The sequence below is a fragment of the Euleptes europaea genome, chromosome 1, assembly GCF_029931775.1.
Source record: "Euleptes europaea isolate rEulEur1 chromosome 1, rEulEur1.hap1, whole genome shotgun sequence".
In the NCBI taxonomy this organism is placed as follows: domain Eukaryota; kingdom Metazoa; phylum Chordata; class Lepidosauria; order Squamata; family Sphaerodactylidae; genus Euleptes; species Euleptes europaea.
Genome location: NC_079312.1, coordinates 38,513,762 through 38,534,037, shown reverse-complemented (window position 1 = coordinate 38,534,037; position 20,276 = coordinate 38,513,762). Strand labels below are relative to the sequence as shown.

General features: G+C 43.9%; 1 protein-coding gene across 1 annotated transcript in view; it reads left to right on the top strand.

Annotated features, from left to right (window-relative positions):
• LRIG1 (leucine rich repeats and immunoglobulin like domains 1) overlaps window positions 1–20,276 on the top strand; it is a 108,406-nt gene that overhangs the window by 34,522 nt on the left and 53,608 nt on the right. The window contains exons 3-4 of the mRNA XM_056846696.1: window positions 16,845–16,982; window positions 18,047–18,190. Of these exons, the coding sequence (XP_056702674.1) occupies window positions 16,845–16,982; window positions 18,047–18,190 (282 nt within the window). The remainder of the gene's footprint in view (window positions 1–16,844; window positions 16,983–18,046; window positions 18,191–20,276) is intronic.

Below are 20,276 nucleotides of genomic sequence, written 5' to 3'. Positions count from 1 at the left end.
CCTGGAAGTTATGGATACCCTTAGCAAGTTACATAAAAGAGCCAGAATAGAAAGGGATAGTAGAGACTTGCAAGGTGGTAGGATGTGAATCTATGACCTGTTTCCTAAACCTGGCCTTTACATGATGTCTGCACCAGCCCTGTAGTGATGTTCAGCAGAGGAGCAAAGAAGGGTTCTTTAAATAAACAAAAAAAACCCAAAACCTTGAGCGGCTGTTCAAACAGAGTAAGCTTTCATATTGGTCAGATGATGTTGGCAAGCTGGTGGGAATGTAAACGGAATCACTGTAGACTCCTGTGTGGTGGCTTGCCACGCTGGCGCTGGAAAAACATGTGGGCTGCTGGCCTGTGAGACGGACACCTGAGGCTTCCTGTTTAACTGTTTGGCTTGTGGCAAAAGGCTAAGGTGATGTAACCCAAGAGTGAGGTAATCTCTAAGCATATGCACGCTCACATTAAATACACAGGAGTTCCCTCCTGGGGCCGAGTGCAGCGGAGCTAACTAGAAACAGAAATGAGTGTTTGTTTACTCTTGTCAAAGTTAAGAGGGGAAATAGCTGCAAACTCTTAATGCTTTATGGGTGCCTAATAATTATAGGGTCGTTACTGACCGGTGCATGTGGAGGATAATTTGACTAGAAAGCAGCCTTTGGATAGAGAGTATTGCCCTTGGGGTGATCTATTGCCATTTTTGCCTTGTATTGCGTGCCATTCCTTAAACCGCCATGGGATAAGTTGAAGACCACAATGGATCATCTGGATGAGCTGGCCTCAAATCCATGCTCAGCTCAAGCGAATGTTGCTTGGGTCATGGCCACTTTCAGTATCAGGAATAATAAAGGTTTCCTTCACATGGGTTATTGTCGGGGCCAACAGAATCAAAGTTATAGACTCAGAGCATTCTGTGTATTAAGAGAGAACATAAGCAGAACCGCGTTGGATGATGATGAAGAAGAAGAGTTGGTTTTTATACCCCGATTTTCTTTACCTTTAAGGAGTCTCAAAGCGGCTTAAAATTGCCTTCCCTTCCTCTCCCCACAACAGACATCTTGTGAGGTAGGTGGGGCTGAGAGGGTTCAGAGTGAACTGTGACTAGCCCAAGGTCACCCAGTAGGCTTCATGTGGTGGAGTGGAGCAACCAACCTGGAGAACCAGATGAGAGTCCGCCGCTCATGTGGAGGAGCGGGGAATCAAATCTGGTTCTCCAGATTATAGAGTTCGCCGCTCTTAACCGCTACACCTCACTGGCTCCATCTAGTCCAGCACCCTGTTTCTAACAGTGGCCAGTCAGATGTCTCAGAGGAGTCAACAAGCAGGACATGAAGGCAACAGTGCTCATTTGCTGACTCTTTCCAAGCCTGTGACAATCTGACGAATTCTGCCTGTGAACTGTGAGGTCCCATTCAGCTCTCATGGGTAACAGCCATCCTCTACAAATCATATACCCATCCTCTATAAATTCGTCCAATCCCAATTTAAATTTAAATGTTGAAAACTTAGTTAGATTGTACTGTGTTGCCAAACTCTCATTGTTGTTCTGGGAGGAACTCTTTTTTTAAGGAGGATTTTGCTAACAAAGCCTCTGCGTCTAGAATGCTGAATTCTGACTTTCAAAGAAAAAATTAGCCCTCCTCGTTAGCAAAAAATGAAATGTTGGCACATGCTTTAATTTGACCATTACCACACAGGTACCATATTCTGGGATTTAGAGTTTGCCTCCCAATTTGAGAAAATAGCAAAGAAAAGCATGCCGTAACAAAATAATATGGCAGTCATATTCCTTAGCGCAAGTGTTTTGTAGTGTTTCTAATCTGATGCTTGTAGGTGTAGACATGCATGTGAAGTGCCTGCGTTATAGTATTAAGTCCCAATAACCATAACACAGGAAGAAGTTGATAATTTAAAGCAGTTTGTTTATTAAGCTTAATAATACATACCGGGTGGGAGCTTCCCAAATGCGCAGGGCAGCTCGCACACAGAACAAAGGATTGCCACAACATTTATAACCTCTGGTCAGGGGTGTTACAATATACGTAATATAGTGCATAGATACACAAAGACCCAATGATGGACACCCTTGGATTAGCATAGGCTTATCAGTGTGGGTTGAGGTGGGGATTTAGGTGGCTACATGATCTGGAACGGAGAAATGAAACTTAACATTTTTGGTGTCTTAAATTAAAGCTTTAGGCCCTGTTAAGGTGGCTGGCAGTACCAGGGCTGAAAGGATGATCTCACTAGCACCTGGTTTATAATGGCTGCTAGTTTATGCTAACTCAGTGCTCACACAGGAGTGAATAGGAACCAAAAAATTATACTTGACCCCTTATGCATAGGGTATTGCTATTATATATATGTGTGCAGAATATGGTATTGTGCTAGATGCTAACCTTTATACCCCGGGCTTAGCATCTTTATAAGTGTGAATATGCGGACTGAATATAAAAGCATGTATTTCCAATACTAATGAAGATTATAGGCATTACACATGTACATTCACTACAAAAAAAGATGTGCATGGAGCCAGAGAAAGGTGAGAGGATGGTATAGAAAAAGAATACATGGGCATACAGGAGTAGAGAGGAAGAAAAAAAAGGAGATGCTTTGATCATATTTTCCAGGTTATTCTTGTAGCCACGAAACAAACAAACAAAAAAAAACAATAACAAAAACTAACCTGTGCTGAAAAACTAAATGTTAACCTAATAAACAGCACAATAAAACAAGAGTCAGAAAACTCCTTAAAGACTAACAAACATTTATTTCAACGTGAACTGTAATTAATCAGAGCTCACTTCTTTCAATGCATAGAAATGTACATCCAGACCAGCCATTAGTCCTAACCACAGATTAACACAAGGCTACCCTCTGGTCTGTGTACATAATGCCTATGAACTAGCTTAGGACAGAATAAGCTGATAGGGTCAACCTTAGTTATTGTTAAGTAGCTTGAAGTCACATACTTCAAACAGAAACAAATGTTAACATTATGGAAGATGTTCTTGGGATTTGCCATGCTGGATAGAGCTGCAGGTTTAGAGATGTACCAGTACAACTTAACAAAAACCGTGCTCTTGTTTGTCATCCCACCTATACCATGACTGGCATAGGCTAGTGCTGGCCTTGGCATCCCCTGTGGGTTAGGAAGTCCCATAGGGTATTGCATATGAAACATAGAATCATGGAGTTGGAAGGGACCACCAGGGTCATCTAGTCCAACCCCCTGCACAATGCAGGAAATTCACAACTACCTCCCCCCTCCACACCCCAGTGACCCCTACTCCATGCCCAGAAGATGGCCAAGATGTCCTCCCTCTCATCATCTGCTTAAGGTCATAGAATCAGCATTGCTGACAGGTGGCCATATAGCCTCTTCTTAAAAACCTCCAGGGAAGGAGCACTTACCGCCCCCCGAGGAAGCCTGTTCCACTGAGGAACCGCTCTTAACTGTTAGAAAATTCTTCCTAATGTCTAGACGGAAACTCTTTTGATTTAATTTCAACCCGCTGGTTCTGGTCTGACCTTCTGGGGCAACAGAAAACAACTCGGCACCCTCCTCTATATGACAGCCCTTCAAGTACTTGAAGATGGTAGACAGGTATGAGGTAGACAGCAGTTTGCCCTTTGGCCCCATTTCCCTTGGTTTGTCCTCTGGCCAAAGATGGAGCTGTCAGAGGAAGAATGCTGGTGGCTGCTCCTGCCTCAGAGATGATGCTGGGGTTGAGGTCCAATGTCAGATTCTGTAACTTCGGTGTGCTTTTAGCATCATGCCATGGGGCACAGGAGTAGAGCAGATGCAGCTGCTGTTAAAACTACAGTCATGCAAGAGTTTATTTCAACAACTGATTGGCCTGTGCCATGAAATGCAAGTGGAGATGCTCTCACACGAAGGCCGGGCATAGAAGCCGAGAGCGTTAGGAACCTTGTGCTCAGGAGGGGGTTACGGATTCAAGTGGGACAGTTTTTGTGAGTCTGCCGTTGCTGCTGTGAAAACAAAAAAGGAGTCGTGCAGCACGTTAAATGCTCACAGGCGTTTTGAAGCAAGTTTTTGTCGGCTGCAGCCCGCTTCAATAGAAGAAATGGGCTTCAGCCCACAAAAAGATTATGCTTCAGTGAATCTGTGAGCTCTAGCCCATGAAAACACATGCTGCAATAAATCTTTAAGGAACCACAAAACCCCTTTTTAAGATTAGAGGAATGTGTTTTTTCCCCCTATGTTCATATACATTTTAAGAATAGAAGTATACAATGGTGTTTTTCTTGCTGTGGGGGACTTTGCTCACTGATGTCACATGGAGATATAACACTAGAACTCTTCCTGGCTCTGTTTCCTATCCAAGGGTCCAGCTGCTGGAAAGAAGCATCCTGAGAAAGGGGAAGGGACGAACCTGGTTCCTCTAAAATGCACAATTCAGAAGTTACACAGTGCATTCCTAAGGAGAGTTACTCCAGTCTAAGCCCATTGAAATGAACGGACTTAGACTGGAGTAACTCTCCTTAGGAATGCGCTGACAGTATCACTGCTCTTTAAAGGGGAGCCTGTACTATTATTCCATTTCAACAACTCTTCCAACTGGAACAGTCCAGGAGATAAAACACTAAAGGAATTAAAATGAAGAATCTGTTAACATTAACGTTGAATTATTAAAGCGAAGTATCTGTTAACATTTCCATGGGCAGGAGTTTTGTGGTACATTAAAAAGGGACGGCAGGAATTATCGAGGGTGAGCAAAACAGAGCCTTCTTTCCTTATGACCTTTGAGAAGAGGCAAATTTGGGAAATTTCTCCCACAATACATGGCCGTGTTGGAAGAAGTGACACCAGTGGGATTTCTGCTTGGAAGATCTTAAAGATATCTAAGATGCATCCCTTTTGCAATGCTTGTATCTTTTAAATCAGAATTGTTGGAAGCACCAAATGCAGATGCAGCACCAGAGCACATGTCTGACTACACGGCGTCCAGTAGTCTTAAATGATGAACTGTTGGGCCTTCTTGAACCTCACCTGTCACAGCCTCCTGTCCGGATAACGTCCTCTCCTGCCTATCCTCCCCTGTGCAATTTCTGCAGTTCCAGACATACAAAGGAACCATGGATTCCTGCAGTAGATCACCTGCTCTGCATGCAGAAGCTCCCAGGTTCAACTGGCAGCAGGTGATGACCCTGGAGAACCTGATTCTCCAAAGAATGCTGATTCTATGACCCTAGGGAGGGCATCTTGGCCATCTTCTGGGTCTGGAGTAGAGGTCACTGGGGGTATGTGGGGAAGCTGGTTGTGAATTTCCTGCATTGTGCAGGGGGTTGGACTAGATGACCCTGGTGGTCCCTTCCAACTCTATGATTCTATGAATTCCTGGATAGATGGGAGTAGAGCTGGGGTAGGGTTTGGGGAGGGAGCTCAGCAGGGTATAATGCCATAGAGTCCACCCTCCATAGCATCCTTTTTCTCCAGGGGAACTGATCTCTGTATTCTGGAGATTAGTTGTAATTCTGGATGATTTCCAGGTTCCACTTGGAGGTTGGTAACACTCTCAAGATTGTTCTGGGCCCAGAAAAATTATGTTGGAGCCCGAGTCCCCATCCTGCCTGAGGATTTGAGCCGTTCATTACATTTCGTTTGTTCTGGGCTCTGTTAAATGTCCAGTTCTTCTTTGCCCTCTGATCACCTCCTTTCCTTGCTTCCCATAAATGCACAAAGGTGCTTAATACTGAATCAGACCCTCGTTCCACACTCAGAATTGATAATAGTGGACCAGCGTTCTGACTGCATAGGACAACTTCATCTATGCTGTCCCAGAGCTACACTCTCCTGCTCCCTGGCTTTTACTTCCAACAATTCTGAATTTTATTTCCAGCACTCATTTTGCCAGAGCAATCTCTGGTTCAGTGGACTGGTTTAAGCTGCACCCCCTTTGCAGCCGGTGAGCACACTTGCATTTCAGTATTGTTCCTTGCCTTCACTCTTGGGAAAAAATGGTTTCCCAAGGAAAGGAGATTGGGGTAAGAGCTGGCACTCTTCTCCGCTCTTTGTTACAAAGCCAGCATGTGGCCCATCTTGCTCTAGGCCAATGCTGTAACCAATTAAGAAGCTGGTGTTTGCAGCTTACATTGAGTTTCGCAGTGGTTGACCCAAGCATGTCAGGAGTACAGATCTCATCCCTGGACTGCTCTGGAGGCTCCACCTGAACAAACAGTCTTTGGAACAGGCCTGACAATCCGCCAAGGATTCCTTTGGGGACGAGTGATTCAACAGCCTCTGAGAAAAGTGGGGGTTACTTTTTATGGATGTTCACTTCCTGCCTGAATAACATCTGTATATATAGCACAGCAGTTTTTTTTTTTAGTTTTTTTTTGAGCACAATGCCACTCCAGGGCTGTTTAGCTTAGAAAGAAGGCGGTTAAGGGGAGACATGATAGAGGTCTATAAAAGTATGCAAGGTGTGGAGAGAGTGGACAGGGAGAAGCTTTTCTCCCTCTCTCACAATGCTAGAATGCGGAGTCATCTGCTGAAGCTGGAGGGTGAGAGATTCAAAATAGATAAAAGGAAGTATTTCTTCACACAGTGTATAGTTAAATTGTGGGACTCCCTGCCCCAGGATGTGGTGATGGCCACCAAATTGGAAGGCTTTAAGAGGGGAGTGGACATGTTCATGGAGGACAGGGCTATCCATGGCTACTAGTCAAAATGGATACTAGTCATGATGCATGCCTATTCTCTCCAGGATCAGAGGAGCATGCCTATTATCTTAGGTGCTGTGGAACACAGGCAGGATGGTGCTGCTGCAGTCGTCTTGTTTGGGGGCTTCCTAGAGGGACCTGGTTGGCCACTGTGTGAACAGACTGCTGGACTTGATGGACCTTGGTCTGATCCAGCATGGCCTTTCTTATGTTCGTACGTTTTTATGAGGCTAAGACGTGTCATTTGAAAGACCTTTTCCACGCTGATTAATAAGAGGTGGAGCAGGCACATTACACTGACCCACAATCACAGCTCTTGGCATACGCATCTGTGTATCCTTAGGTTAGTCTAATCCACAGTCCTTATGGCCTCTATTTTAAATCAAATTTGGGTATATGAGATAGAGCCAGACTTTGCTTGTCTTTGACTTGTTAGTTTTTTGTTTTGTTTTGTTTGATATACATTTAAAGGGTCCAAATGCGACATAGTTAATGTGTGTCTGCTGTTTGTTACTCATAAGGGCTTCTAGCAACAAAAATTAAAGGCACTTGCACACTCATACACAAACATTTGGAATCATATATACAATTACGAACAGTTCATTTGGAATCATATACAATTATGAACAATATATACAACTATGAACAATTTCTTTCTGTCTCTGTTGTGTGCGCTGCTTGCTGGTGTAGCTTCTTAAGCTAGTGTGAAACTCTAGCTTGAGAGTTACCTGCTTTGTAGGCCCAACATAAATCCTGTTGCAGAATAAAATGTGTAGTATACAACCACAGTATAACCCCCACAAATATAAATTCTGAAAATCCTTCTTTACTCCATGCTGACCTGTACCAAATTGTTCAGAACCTATAAAATATCCGGAGGTATCTCAGCCAGATTGCTTTAGAAGCTGGAAGGTCTGTTGTGTATTCACCTCCATTCCCCTTCCTGCTATGAAACACACAGCTTGTTTCTGGGGCCAGGATTACACAGTGTGTTGGGCAGAAGTGGCACAAAACATGAAAAGAAACAATGAACAGCAGCAGCTCTTTCTTGCATTAATGTCTCTGTAGTACAACAGCGAATCCAGTGCTGCCCTGTCTGGTTCTGGAGAGCCAGCGTGGTGTAGTTGTTAACAGCGGTGGTTTGGAGCGGTGGACTTTGATCTGGAGAACCGGGTTTGATCCCCCACTCCTTCACATGAGTGGCAGACACTAATCTGGTGAAACAGATTGATTTCCCCTCTCCTCCACATGAAGCCAGCTGGGTGACCTTGGGCTAGTCACACACTCAGCCCCACCTACCTCACTGGGGGTCTGTTGTGGGGAGGGGAGGGAAGGTGATTGTAAGCCAGTTTGAGTCTTCCTTAAGTGGTAGAGAAAGTCGGCATATAAAAACCAACTCCTCCTCCTCCTCTTCTTCCTCTTCTCTGTTTCTGCTGCTGTGACTACTTCCTTTTTACCTGGCTGGGAAAGTGCCCTGCTACAGGTGCCTGAGGCTGGGGGAATTCACATTGCTTCCATATCAGGCACCTACCAGTGAGGTGCTTAGCATCTTAGCTCAGGGCAGCAGCAGCAGCCCTTGGGCAGAGGAGTGAGTGAATGGAGAGGGGCGAGTCTTGATATGTCATCATTGGTTTTGTTGGGAAGTCATAGACATAATGTCAACCAAGTACATGGTTCTCTAAGCGGGGTCTTTATATCAGGGGACCGCAGCCTGGCAGGGCCTGTGAGCAATCTTGGAATTTTGAGAAAGGGTGATGGTTGCCTTTTACAAGAGAGCTGGCATGGTGTAGTGGTTAAGAGCAGTGGTTTGGAGTGGTGGACGTTAATCTGGTGAACCAGCTTGGTTTCCCCACTCCTACACATGAAGCCAGCTGAGTGACCTTGGGCTAGTCACAGCTCTCTTAGAGCTCTCCCAGCTCCACCTACCTCACAAGGGTGTCTGTTGTGGGAAGGGGAAGGGAAGGTGATTGTAAGCCGGTTTGATTCTTCCTTAAGTGGTAGAGAAAGTCGGCATATAAAAACTAACTCTTCTTATAATGAGGGCAGCTTTTTTATTATTATTATTACAGTTTATATGGAGCTTGCTTTTAAAAATTACATTTTAATAGTTCTTTGAGTTACGTTTATCTTCTCAATGTATCTTCATATCTAATAACCTATCAATTACAAAACATTTATTACCTATATCTTTCTTCTTTTGTTTTGATTTAATTTTATTCTTAATTTTCAGCTATATAGTTTTTAAAAATCCTTATTTTTCCTGAAATTCAGAAATTTGTCTCTTATGTATAAAAGATGTTAGTTTTGCCATAGTCGCATATTCTGTTAGCTTATTCATCTGAAGCAGCTATTTCTTAATGGGTGTTCTCTGCATCACAACCTATTTGTGATGCCTCCTGAGGTCTTCTGAAGTGCTTTCTGGCTTTTTGGTTCTGAAAAGAGATGGGTGATGGGAAATTAGCCTTCTGAAGCCTCAGAGAGCCTTAGTATGTTCTGTGCTTGGCCACCTTTAAATATTTGATACAGTACAGCATGCACACCAATGATGTTATGGCTTTTTAGGCTTCTATATATTTCAATGTTAAGTCAAATGGTTTCCTGTCAAATCATCATTCAATTCTTTCTCTTTAAAAAGTCACTGGGCTTTGGTGCTGACTTTGGTTCCCTGGATATCTGTAGTGCTGTGCTTGTCCGTCCAACCTAACGTGGGCATGAAAGTATCTAGCGCTTAAATGGTCATGTGCTTTATTTGCAGTAGGAAATTGTTAGATTGATTATTTCCTTGAGTAATCTCGGAATGATGTGGATGTAAACGTGCACATAGGACAATGGGTTTGAACTAGCTTCAGATACCCCCAGCTTCAGGTACACCCAGAGGAACATCAACCTTTGATTCAAAACATTTCTTGTGCTTTTAGGAAAAGCAGGCACTGAACTCTGGTTGTGTCAAATAAGGGTGTGGCAGCTGCTGGGGATGGAAAGTCAGAAGGGCCGTTCCTAGCAACAGCGTTGGAATCATCTCATGCAACCTTTTTCTTTTCTTTTTTTGATCTCTATGTCCAAACATGGCCCTTGGCATTCCTCTGTGAATCAGACCTTGCGTGTCCTTTGGGAGCAGACATTTTTAGGTTGATTAATTGTTTCCGTCCCTACACATGAACATAGCTGAATATTAATAGAACAAAAGGGGATGTGTTGAGCTCCCCTCGTGTTTGAAGCTTCGTTTTGTTTTTTGATGCTAATAGCAGGTGGTGTCTTAATAGAGTTTTGCTGTGTTAAGGCTGTTTTTTCCCCTTCTAAATTAACAAAGCTATCCAGAACTGTAAGTCGATACTAGATGAAGGCCAACCATGAAATTTCTCCCTGCCTCCCCATTCTCTTCATGGCAGACCAAAAATAACCTCCACCGTGGAAAGAAAATGCCACCTCTTTAGTGTCAGAAGGAGAGCCTCCCCGCCCTCCATTTCTACTTGTGGAAAAAGCCGTTGAAAAGGCTTATCAATAAATATTCACTGAGACATTTAGCACTGGCCTACCCGCTGGGATTAAGGTGTAACTTTATCTTGAAAAGCGTGCTCCCGTATTCCTAGAAAAGTCGTGATCTTTTGAAGTTGCACCACCTGTTTTACTGTGTCATTTCTTGTCCTTGCCTCTCACGCACAAACACCCATTTCTGATCTTCTGCTTCAATTGTATCAGCAGCTTTAAACTGCAAGCAATAATGTATTGCTTTAACAGTTGGTATGAGAAGTAGGATTACCAGGTCCCTCTTTGCCACCAATTGGAGATTTTTGGGGTGGAGCCTGAGGAGGGCGGGGTTTGGGGAGGTGAAGGACTTCAGTGCCCTAGAGTCCAGTTGCCAAAGCAGCCATTTTCTCCAGGGGAACTGATCTCTGGCAGCTGGAGATCAGTTGTAATAGCAGATCTCCAGCTAGTACATGGAGGTTGGCAACCCTACACTCATGGTGTATGGCCAAAATAATCCATGCTGGTGTTTCCCAGCTGCAAAATTGCTGCAAGTTAAGGCATGTAGCATTTGAGAAGATAGAAGACAGTGGCCTCATTGAGATGTCACATAAAACTGGAAGTTGATTGAAAATTTTCCGAACCAGGAAGCTTTTTGTTGTGTTAAGTGTGGGGGTGGGGAGAACAAGCAAGTCCTGGACCAGCATTTATGTCTGTCACTAGCAGAGGTTCATTGCTAATGTCTGAATGCAGCCGGTGGCAAAACTCAGTCTTCTGTGTGCAATAAAATTGTGTCAGCTCACAGTTAGGGGAAGACTGTCCTGGAGAAGGGGAAGAAATTACAGGGAAACTGTAGCCATAGGCAAAAATCAGAAAATGTCTTTGTGCTTCTTCTCTTTCCAGTTGTGAGGAAAAGCAGAGCGGGGCAATCTGTTCCTAAATCTAGGCCAATGGATAGCAGAGCTCCATAGGTGTGAATAAGGCTGACATGAACATCTGTGCTGCAAGTGTATGTGGGTGGGTATGTGGGTAGTAAGGTTGCCAGCTCCGGGTTGGGAAATACCTGGAGATTTTTTGGGGGGCGGGGCCTGAGGAGGGCGGGGTGTGGTGAGGGGAGGGACTTCAATGCCATAGAGTCCAATTGCCAAAGCGGCCATTTTCTCCAGGTGAACTGATCTCTGTCGGCTGGAGATCAGTTGTAATAGCAAGAGATCTCCGCCTAGTACCTGGAGGTTGGCAACCCTACGTGGGTAGGTATGTAGGAAGACAGCAGTGTAAGTAGCACCGGTGCAAATGAGCTCAGTACTGGAACCCGTTGTTTAGCCGAGGAGGGGACTTGAATGGCTTTCTGCCTATGTTATTTGCTACAGAGTTCTTCCTAGCCTGAGCCACAGCCTCTTATTATTTAGCAAGTTCTCAGGTGTCTACAAAAGCAACTATTTAGAGCTCACCCATTTAATTGTTCCAAAGGACTGCCCGACATGTAGGTGATTATTGACTGTGATTTTAAACTTGTGTCGTGCATCTGTTTACTTTATTGTTTCTTAATACGTTTCTTTTAAATTTGCAATTTAAATTTTCTGCTGCAAGGACATAGGCAACCTTCATCAGACATGATGAATAACAACTCACCAGACCATCTTACTTGACAGACAGGAATGAAATGAGCCCTTGAAGCTCTGACAGAACTGCTGGGCCTCAGTTGGTTTCCAGTGGGTCTGAACACATAAAGCTGCATAATAGTAGGGCAGGCCGTTGGTCTGTCAAGATCAGTATTGTGTACTGTGACTGGCAGAGGAGTTTCTCATCAGTTCCTACCCATTCCTTTCATACTGAAGATGCTGGGGATGGTACCTGGGATCTTCTGCATGCAAAGAAGGGGGGGTGTCCCCTTCTTGCCTTTTCGTTGTTGTTACACCTACATCTTGGGAGCTTTTGGCATTTTTGGCACATTAGGTTTCCTTCTTGTGGTGCAGAGCTTCTGGTGGAGAGCCAGCGTGGTCTAGTGGTTAAGAGCAGGTTAAGAGTGGTGGACTCTAATTTGATTCCCCACTCCTTCACATGAGCGGCAGATGCTAATCTGGTGAACTGGGTTGGTTTCCCATCTCCACATGAAGCCAGCTGGGTGACCTTGGGCTAGTCACAGCTCTTAGAGCTCTCTCAGCCCCACCTACCTCACAGGGTGTCTGTTGTGGGGAGGGGAAGAGGTGATTGTAAGCCAGTTTGATGCCTCCTTAAGTGGTAGAGAAAGTCGGCATATTAAAACCAACTCTTCTTCCCCAAAACGATAATACCCCCTTGCGCTTTCATCTAGTGTAATTTTATTTTCTTCAAATGATTTAGACAATGGCTTGGGTAACTTGTTGGGCATTTTAAAAGGCTGCTTTGGAAGCATATAATGTCGGAGGGTGACCAGTAAATTGCCAATTCAATAGCATTTGATTGGCAAAAAGGGTCTTTGCTTTAACATGGGAGTGGAGGGCCCAGTCGCAGACAGTGAGCACATCGGGAAACCTTTGAGATGCAAGATCAAGCAATTTGCATCATGACCCTAGAAAGGAATGTTCTTAAAATGCTTTGGGAATTAGTTGGCCACTTGCAGTCCTATCTTGGACTAGTTTAGGGTTCCTTTGGGAAAACGTTGGTTTCGAGTGTTTGAAATCTGTGTGTGGGAAGGTATTGTGTTGAATCCTGAAGAACAGGGGTGTCAAACTAAATTGTTATAAGAGCCAGATATGACATAAATGCCACTTGGTAGCGCTGGTCCATGCCTCACCAGCCCAGATTGGGACTGGGGGAAGGATGCCTGCCTCGGCTGGCTCACGGGCTGGATAAGAACTCTCGAGGGGCTGGATCCGGCCCGTGGGCCTTATGTTTGACACCCCTGCCATAGAGGATTTTTGCTAGCAGAAAGGGGAACGATATTTTCATTGATTTCCCCCTTCCACTGCATACCTCTGACTCCCCCTACCATGCTGTTCCTTGGGATCCCTTTTCTCTCAGGAGCAGCACTTCGTGGGGCATTTTGGGCCACAGTGGGGGGTGTAAAGAAATCTTCAGCAGGATCCAAGCCGTCGTCTTTTTAATCCTGCCCTGCTTTTAAGGAGATTGTGAGGTGCTCCCTGCTGCTTAATTCTCACAACAACCCCGTAAGAAAGGTTAGGCTGAGAAAGAATAACCGCTCAAGGTTCTCCCAGTGTGTGTCACAGAAAGTGGGAGTTTCGACCTTGGTCTTCCCAGGCATCGTCCAACACTCTAACCACTAACATACACTGGCCCCCTTCTCAAATCTTGAGGAACTGTCTTTTTAATGTACCTGTTGCCAAGAAGAGTATAACCTGGGAGAGTTTTAAGAGAGTGTAGGTGTTTAAAAGGGCAGCTACTGAGAGAGAAATACTTATGTGTTCAGTGTGGTGTGTGTACATGCCTCTGGACTGCAGCCTGCATTCTCTTTGTTGATGAGGCATTTTGTACTCATTCAGAATGGAATAATAAGGAAGCATGGGTTTAAAGAAAGAAGTGGGGGAAGCAATATTTATGATATTGGAGGTGGGAATGTTTGATAATATTTCCTGCTTGTTGAAGCAAGATATGCCTTTAGGTGGGGTGGAGATAAATATTTGAGAGGGGAGTGCCTGGTGCTTCATCACTGGGTGCCTCTGAAGCCTATGAGAGTGCTTTGCTTGTAAGAGTATCAAGTCACAGATACCGTCTAGGTCATTTCTTACATTACTATAATATCGCCTCATTAGGAAGTTCGCTCATCAAGAGAGTAACATGGAATAAAACAGTGGTGGAAGTCAATGGATCTGTTTTGTGGTTTGAAGGCATAAAGAGGTTTCAGAATGGGATCTGTTTTTCCTGAAGGGAATATGACACGGGGAAAGAAAAAATACAGTTGTCTTAGAATCATAGAGTTGGAAGGGACCACCAGGGTCATCTAGTCCAACCCCCTGCACAATGCAGGAATTTCACAGCTACCTCCCCCACACACACCCAGTGACCCATACTCCATGCCCAGAAGGTGGCCAAGATGCCCTCCCTCTCATAAACTGCCTCTCATGAACTGCCTAAGGTCATAGAATCAGCATTGCTGACATATGGCCATCTAGTCTCTGCTTTAAAACCTCTAGGGAAGGAGCACTTACCACCCCCCGAGGAAGCCTGTTCCACTGAGGAACCGCTCTAACTGTTAGAAATTTCTTCCTAATGTCTAGATGGAAACTATTTTGATTTAATTTCAACCCGTTGGTTCTGGTCCGACCTTCTGGGGCAACAGAAAACAACTTGGCACCCTCCTCTATATGACAGCCCTTCAAGTACTTGAAGATGGTTATCATGTCCCCTCTCAGTCTTCTCCTCTTCAGGCTAAACATACCCAGCTCCTTCAACCTTTCCTCATAGGACTTGGTCTCCAGACCCCTCACCATCTTTGTTGCTTTTCTCTGGTCCCGTTCAGCTTGATACATCTTTCTGAAATTGCGGTGCCCCAAACTGAACACAATACTCTAGGTGAGGTCTAACCAGAGCAGAGTAAAGCGATACCATCACGTGATCTGGACACTATACTTCTGTTGATGCAGCCCAAGATTGCATTTGCCGTTTTAGCTACCACATCACACTGCTGACTACAAGCATTCCCTCTAGGGTTGTAGACAATTTTTGGCATTGTCCCTTTGGCAAAGTCTACAGCAGTCACAAAGCTAATACATGCATTTTGGAGACTTCGTCTTGCCTTGACAAAGGGAAGCTTTGACTCTTGGAAGCTCATACACAGAAAATCTTGTTGGTCTCTAAGGTGCTACTAAACTCGAATCTAGCTGTTCTACTGCAGACCGACACATCTACCCTTCATTTTGTCTGTTGTTTGATCTGTCATGTTGACACTAGAGTAAAATGGTCAACAGTTGGGGAAGGGGTGTTGTCGAAGACAATTTATGGAAACTGATAAGTTAAACTTCGCCCCGGAAGAGTTTTATGTAATTTGAAAGGTGTCCTGCTTCCTTACGCTATTTGGCCAACAATGCGTTAAGATTCCAAGGTTGAGCCCCTTCAAGGGCACACAGTGACTAAGAAAAGACATGGCCCTTCAGATGCTCGGGAAATGATGAGTGCAAAATTATGGTTTGTTGCCACACATTATCCAGTTTCCCAACAGTTTTCTTTTTTTATTTATTATGTGTTTAAAAAATTGATATTCTCCCTTTCTGCCCCCTCTGATCCACCAAGGAGGTTAACCATTAAAAACAGAGCATTAAAGCATACTGTAAAAGCAAAAGTAAAGGTAAAGGTCCCCTGTGCAAGCACCGGGTCATTCTTGACCCATGGGGTGACGTCACATCCCGACGTTTACTAGGCAGACTTTGTTTACGGGGTGGTTTGCCAGTGCCTTCCCCAGTCATCTTCCCTTTACCCCCAGCAAGCTGGGTACTCATTTTACCGACCTCGGAAGGATGGAAGGCTGAGTCAACCTTGAGGCGGCTACCTGAAACCAACTTCCGTTGGGATTGAACCAAGTATTAAAACATAGGACAGGTAGGGGAGGTCATTGAGGGTTCTAGGGATGCCAGCCTGCAGGAAGGATATGGAATTATAGCTCATCTCCAGACAACAGAGATCAGTTCTCCTGGAGAAAATAGATTATTTGGAAGGTGGACTCTATGGCATTGTATCCTATTGAGGTCCCTGTCCTTCCCAGGCTCCATCCCCGAATCTCCAGGAGTTTCCCAACCTGGATCTGGCTACCCTACCCCCCCCCATTCCCTGCGTTGACCGGGGGTGGGGGACCTGGCAACCCTAGAGGGAATTCCAGACAAACTATTAAGCCTTCCCTTGCTGGCAGCAGACAGTGATAGAAGGGGAGAAACAAATGTCCCTTGGGAAGGAGTTCCACAATTTTGCTACCTTTGTGTGTTTCTTGGGGTGCTCTTCTTGTCTATGTGTCTCCATATGGCAGTGATGGCGAACCTTTTAGAGAACGAGTGCCCAAACTGCAACCAAAAATCCACTTATTTATCGCAAAGTGCTAACACGACAATTTAACCTGAATACTGAGGTTTCCTCCCAGCTCGGCAAGGGGGGCGGCGGCGGGGAGTCCAGGGAAGGGGGGGGCTTTGAACGGCTCCGCGCTCCCTTCAAAGCCCCCGCCGCCCCCGCGCGTGCCCACAGAGAGGGCTCGCATGCCGGACTTGACACGCATGCCATAGGTTCACCAACACGGCCATATGGAGTATTCTAGTAACTCTCTCCTGAGTAATGTATACTTTTATATAGTAGAAATACTCAGAACATTTGCAGTAATCATCCATCTTGCTGGCTGGGGCAAGATATATGCCATATTCTCTCTCCCTCCCCTCTTCTGTAGTTGGCAGTGGGACAGCCTCATGGATTGATGTGTCATTGTGTCACAATCTAAAAAAAATCGCTAAAACTATTTTTCTGTTCTGCCTGACCTGCGTAACTAGAAAACTTGCCTGCCCCAGCTTATATTGACCCAATAAAAGGTGGCACGTCATGATTTTTTTTATTTTTTAAAAAAGCTCTAAGCTTTGCTTTCCTTCTCCATGAAAAGTCCTCAGTGCCACCGTGGAGCCAAATTAGTTCTGCTAAGGCTGTTGTTTTCATGTAATTTATTATTTTATTTGAATAGAAGGAAAAGTTAAAAGTGGATTAAGTCCAATTCTTCTGCATTCTGCATTGTAGGAATCACAATAGGATCAATAGTATCCAGGCGAGGGAACTGGAGCCCTATATTGCTTTGGAAACGTTGGACCTTAGCTCAAATAACATCACAGAAATCCGAAGCGGCTGTTTCCCACTGGGGCTTCATATAAAGGATCTGTAAGTATTTTTTTGTGTTTGTTTTTGTTGTTATGCTATGGAGCAGTTTCAAGTTTATATAGCAAAGAAGATTTTCAAATTCTCTTAAATTAAAAAAAAAACAACGGGTTATGATTAAGAATTTACAAATCAGCTTTAATCATCTAAATACCAAAAAATATTAAGAAGAGGGAACATTGGCTTGTAATGTGTCATGATTGTACCGCATCAAATAACGAATGGTGTATAAATCAGGGGTGTCAGACATAAGGCCAGTGGGCTGGATCTGGCCCCTTGAGAGCGCTTAACCGGCCCGTGAGCCAGCTGAGGTATCCACCCCCCTCACCCCAATCTGGGCTGGCGAGGCATGGCCTGGCCTAACCAAGTGGCATTTATGTCATATCCAGCCCTCATAACAATTGAGTTTGACACCCTTGGTATAAATGCTTTCACTGTGGCAGACTGACATGTCAAAATTGGTCCAAGGCAGAATTTCAGAGCAGAATCATACCAGAAAGAGATGTTGTAAAGCCTTTCTCACAACATCCCGATGAAATAGGTGGCCGCCATTTCCATTTTACGTATGTGGATCTGTGCCTTGGGAGGGCACATCTGAATACATGTCTCCCAGGTCCAATTCAACTATTCTACCTGTTAAGCCACAGAGATCTGATCTGCTTCTGGTGTGGTTTTGGTCTTTCCATATCAAATATGGAATTAGAACATAAAAAGGCCCTGCTGGATCAGACCAAGCCTTATCAAGTCCAGAAGTCTGTTCACACAGTGGCCAACCAGGTGCCTCTAGGAAGCCCCCAAACAAGACGACTTTTTAATTAAATGTGTTGGCTATTGATTCCTCTAGGAAATTAAAGGTGCTGAGATACCTCAGGGGATCTCCTATCATCAGCTGTCTAAATTGTGCTAATGGGGGAAAAAAGGCTTCATTTTATCTAAGCGGGGAAAAACACACTTGATTTTTTTTAAAAAAATGTGATATGTCTAATGTCGCCAGCCACTCTGATAAAAAGCGAACAACAGAAATCTCTGTCACAGCCGTTTAAATAGCTTGTGATGAATTATTGCAGCTACCTGGGGAGCAACCGAATCAGCACCCTGGAGACCAAGGCTTTTGATAGCCTGTCACGATCCCTGCTAACGCTTCGCCTGAGTAAAAACAGGATCACCCAGCTTCCTGTTAAGGCATTCAAGCTGTCCAAGCTAACGCAACTGTGAGTAGAAATGTGCACTTTAATTATGGCTAACCAAACTTTATGGAGACAAACACTCCCTGAGGACATGCTCACCAAATGCAATCCTTCTTCACACTGTGCCTATAAAATGTTGAATAAACTATATTTTAATGGCCCTATAGTGACACCTAATAAAACAAATTAGGAGTCGACTTTTTGTGTGTGTGTGTGTGTGTGGCCTTGTACAGTGTTAGATCATTCTCATAACAAGACACGCAAAAGAGAGAGTGAGAGAGAATTCTTTAATATGTTAATTATAGTGCCATCGGAAGCAGATTTACATTGTTCTAAGTTCTGTGAACTTAGACTTCCGTGAACTTAGAAGGGTGTAACTCTGCTTAGGATGGCACTGCTAGTGAATTAGTTACCCTGAACGTGGAAAGTATAGATTCTCAAGCCAAGGGGTACATTTATTTTACTTGTCTTGTTTTCCCCTCCTCCCTCTCTTTTCACAAGGGAGGGCAAAGCAGGTCATAGGCCTTTCTCGAACCATGTAGTCAAGACCACACATGAATTTTTAGTAGTAATAAAACGGACAGCAAGCAAAGGCTGTTAAAGTGTACGGTTGACATTTGGATGGTCAAAATGGTGATTTCAATCAGTACGTACACTGTTGTTTGTTCAGCCAAAGTATAGCATGGTCTGCATTTGATCATAAATGTACATCTGCATCTGTGATTGTGCTTTATGTGTCAATAATTGACCTTCGGTAATAAAGATTTTGCTGTCTAGAAGTTTGGAACCAGACTCATGACGACTAGATCATGAAGTATTTGGTGTCAGATTGCAATCAGTATTGTAATTTTTTTCAATAAAATAGATTTATATCAACACACAGGAGAGGTTATAGAATTCCTTTGAAATGGAAATCAAATTAACAGCTAGAACTCTGGTAAAGAAACTGTTTATGTGTTTTTAATTCCCCCAATGTATGCTATCTGTTCAGACAGTGAGTTTAAATTTGCACTCTCCTGTCATAAAGGCACATGGAAGAAATATTAGTATAAATCCTAAACAGCACTGCTTTTATAAATGTTTCAAAAGTGAATGCAGTATTTTGGTGCTTAATTCTCATTAGTCTTTAAACATTTTAATGAGTTGGAAAACAAAGTAAAACATCTGATCTTGTTAAGATATATTAATAAGTAGTAAATCTGTTACCTATACGGAAATGCTATGTGTGTGTGTAAAGTGCCATCAAGTCACAGCCGACTTATGGCGATCCCTTTTGGGAGTTTTCATGGCAAGAGACTAACAGAGGTGGTTTGCCAGTGCCTTCCTCTGCACAGCAACCCTGGTATTCCTTGGTGGTCTCCCATCCAAATACTAACCAGGGCTGACCCTGCTTAGCTTATGAGATCTGACGAGATCAGGCTAGCCTGGGCCATCCAGGTCAGGACATACGGAAATGCTGCACTGGTATAAACTGGTATAAGCACATTTTGGAGATAAGACCCTTCATCTGGCAGAATCCCCTGTGTAATACAAAAACTTGCATATCTCTGCATCTGTAGAAGTGAGATATTGCCTTACCTATTCCTTGTTTGCAGACACCAACAATACAGTGCACAGACATTGCCATCACTAAGTTAAGGCAGCAGGAAAAGAGGAAGACCCAACATGAGATGGATTGACTCTATAAAGGAAGCCACATCCCTCAGGTTGTAAGACCTGAGCAAGGCTTTTAATGATAGGATGTTTTGGAGCACATTGATTCATAGGGTCGCCATGAGTTGCAAACGACTTGACGGCACTTAACAGAAACACACACATACTCAAGTCAAAACCATTTCTACAAATTAGATCAGGGGTGTTTTGAAAGGCTAAGTTGATGCCAGGAGGGATGGGTGGCTCAAGGTTAGGTTCATTCATTGAATCTTTATTGTGATTTTTGCAGGTATTTTAAATTTCAGTACTTACAGATTTTATGTGTTTATGGTTATGATTTAGCCATAGCATGAATACCAGAACTTAATATTGCAATAACAGGCACTTTTGTGATTGAAAATATTTATAATCCTTCAGGGTTAATAGATAAAAACCATTGAATTCTTGAGAATGTTAA